At 55.1% G+C, this 1835-nt stretch overlaps 1 protein-coding gene across 1 annotated transcript; it reads right to left on the bottom strand.

Moving 5' to 3' along the window:
- Window positions 1–1835, bottom strand: Pold4 (DNA polymerase delta 4, accessory subunit). Its single transcript, XM_055614550.1, has 4 exons — window positions 1557–1835; window positions 1126–1215; window positions 811–922; window positions 1–453 (listed from the first exon to the last, which is right to left on the bottom strand). Exons 1-4 carry the CDS (start codon window positions 1651–1653, stop codon window positions 429–431), a joined length of 324 nt encoding a protein of 107 aa, XP_055470525.1. The 5' UTR covers window positions 1654–1835; the 3' UTR covers window positions 1–428.

The following is a 1835-nucleotide window of genomic DNA, read 5'->3' as shown; positions in this document are numbered from 1 at the left end:
TCAGGATTTCAGGCTTAAAGTACTTTATTATAGGCCTTTATGAGCTCCTTGATTCAAGAGCTCAGGCAGTTATGCCCTCAGCTGGATGCCCAGCATGAGGTGGGCCTTTTAGCTTATCTGCCTACATCTTGCTTTATGCCAGACTGTGTTGGATTTGCCACATCATAGGTCAGAGAGGGTGTGGGAGTCTGACCTGGTGGTCTAATCTGGTGGTCATGATTAGGCCCTAGAGGTACTTGGCTTCATCTGTACAGGACCCAGGAGCTTCAGGAGCTGTTGTTTGGAGGCTGATCCAGGAGGACCTCCAAAGTTAGCCTGCTGTTTCTCCAGAGCCAAGCTGGGCAGAGCAGCATCTGCTGGTCATGATGTCTGTCCTCAAGTTCTTGGTGGCTAGGAGGTGCCAAGGGAAGGACAGTCTAGGTGGTGCCTCAGAGTGGGTAGAGATGCCAGAGGCTGTGGAGGACAGGGTGGGGGAAGAAACGCATAGCCAAGTTAGTTCTATTCCTTGATGTACTCTCACCAGTTCTTAACTACTGTGTGCGGTTCTATGGCTTGTGAACACCTCAGTACTCAGAGAGAGCTCCATGGCCCCTAGAAATACTCTTCCCCCACCGTTAGTGCATAGAGGTGAGGATCATTATAGGGATCTGCCTTGTGCCAGGCACCTAGAAGACCCTTCTTGCTTGTTAGGAAGGACCCCCTAAGTCTGTGCCCATTTCTTCAAGTCAAGGCAGCCCTTATGCAGAGGGGCGGGGGCAACTCCTGGAGAAGGCCCCAGTCCCCCTGACAGCTGTCCAGGCCCGTCCTGACCTGCACTGGAAACGGGGGTCTTCAGGGTGTGTCTTCAGCACCTGGTGCACTTCTAGGGGGGGCTTCAAGCCCATCTGTTCTGCCCGATGCCAGCGCTGCAGCCGTGTAATACCTGCCAGGGGGAAAGAAGACTCAGGACAGGCAGAAGAGTCCAGGCTGGGGAGTACAGAGGGCATCTTCTTGACCCTCCACATGTCTGTCTGTGGAGACAGGATTCAAGAGTTAGGCAGGCACTTGCATTATTTCTAGACACATCGATGCCAGAACTGGTTCAAAGAGGTGCCTGATGGCAGGGGCTGGAAACGGGCTTCTCACCTGTGCAAGGCCCATACTGCCAGGCCAGGTCAAACTGCCTCAGCAGCTCCAGCTCTGCTTCCTCCTGGCTGAGGGTCTGGATGTCTTCCCCTACAATAATATGGGGCGCCTCAGTCCCATCGAGGCCTTTGCCCTGCGGCACTTATCCTGGCTATCTCCTCACTCATTTGCCTTTGCCATCCTGCAGCCAGGCAGCTCATCGGAAGTGCAAGACATACTAGCTTCCCCTTCTAGCCAACACACACACACACACACACACACACACACACACACACACACACACACAAACACACACACACACAGAGAGAGAGAGGACAGAGACAGACGGAAAGAGAGACAGGGAGAGAGGGAGAGACGAAGAGAGACGGGGGAGAGAGATCTTTCTGATCCCTGCATGTCCATTCTTCCTGCCACCCCCACATTTCAGAGACCTAGCTCCGGTGCCAGCTCCCCCTTGCTGTGCCCAGGCGGCCCCTCCCTCTTCTTCACAACAGGGTAGGAGTCAGTGATGAGCCGCTTCCGACCCATGGCGGCCACCCAGGCAGGCGGAGCAGGAGGCAATAGCGGGAAAGAAAAGGCAGGGCAGTGGGCCTGTGAGAGACAGCTGCTGAGAGTGAGAGAGAGGGCCAGGGAGCGATGGGCCAGCGATGGACAGACAAGTTGACCCAGACAAGCAGAGAGAGGAAGTCCCTAGGTTCCAGGGAATGACG

The sequence above is a fragment of the Psammomys obesus genome, unplaced genomic scaffold, assembly GCF_907164565.1.
Source record: "Psammomys obesus unplaced genomic scaffold, mPsaObe1.curated_primary_1811, whole genome shotgun sequence".
Taxonomy (NCBI): domain Eukaryota; kingdom Metazoa; phylum Chordata; class Mammalia; order Rodentia; family Muridae; genus Psammomys; species Psammomys obesus.
This window is presented reverse-complemented; position numbering and strand designations above follow the sequence as displayed.

Excerpts from the sequence above, each read along its gene's own strand:
- Pold4 (XM_055614550.1), bottom strand. The coding sequence starts at position 1,653 with ATGGGTCGGAAGCGGCTCATCACTGACTCCTACCCTGTTGTGAAGAAG. Across the intron at positions 1,216-1,556 it reads GGAGCTGGCACCGGAGCTAG|GGGAAGACATCCAGACCCTC; the intron begins GTCTCTGAAATG and ends ATATTATTGTAG. Across the intron at positions 923-1,125 it reads GCAGTATGGGCCTTGCACAG|GTATTACACGGCTGCAGCGC; the intron begins GTGAGAAGCCCG and ends TCCCCCTGGCAG.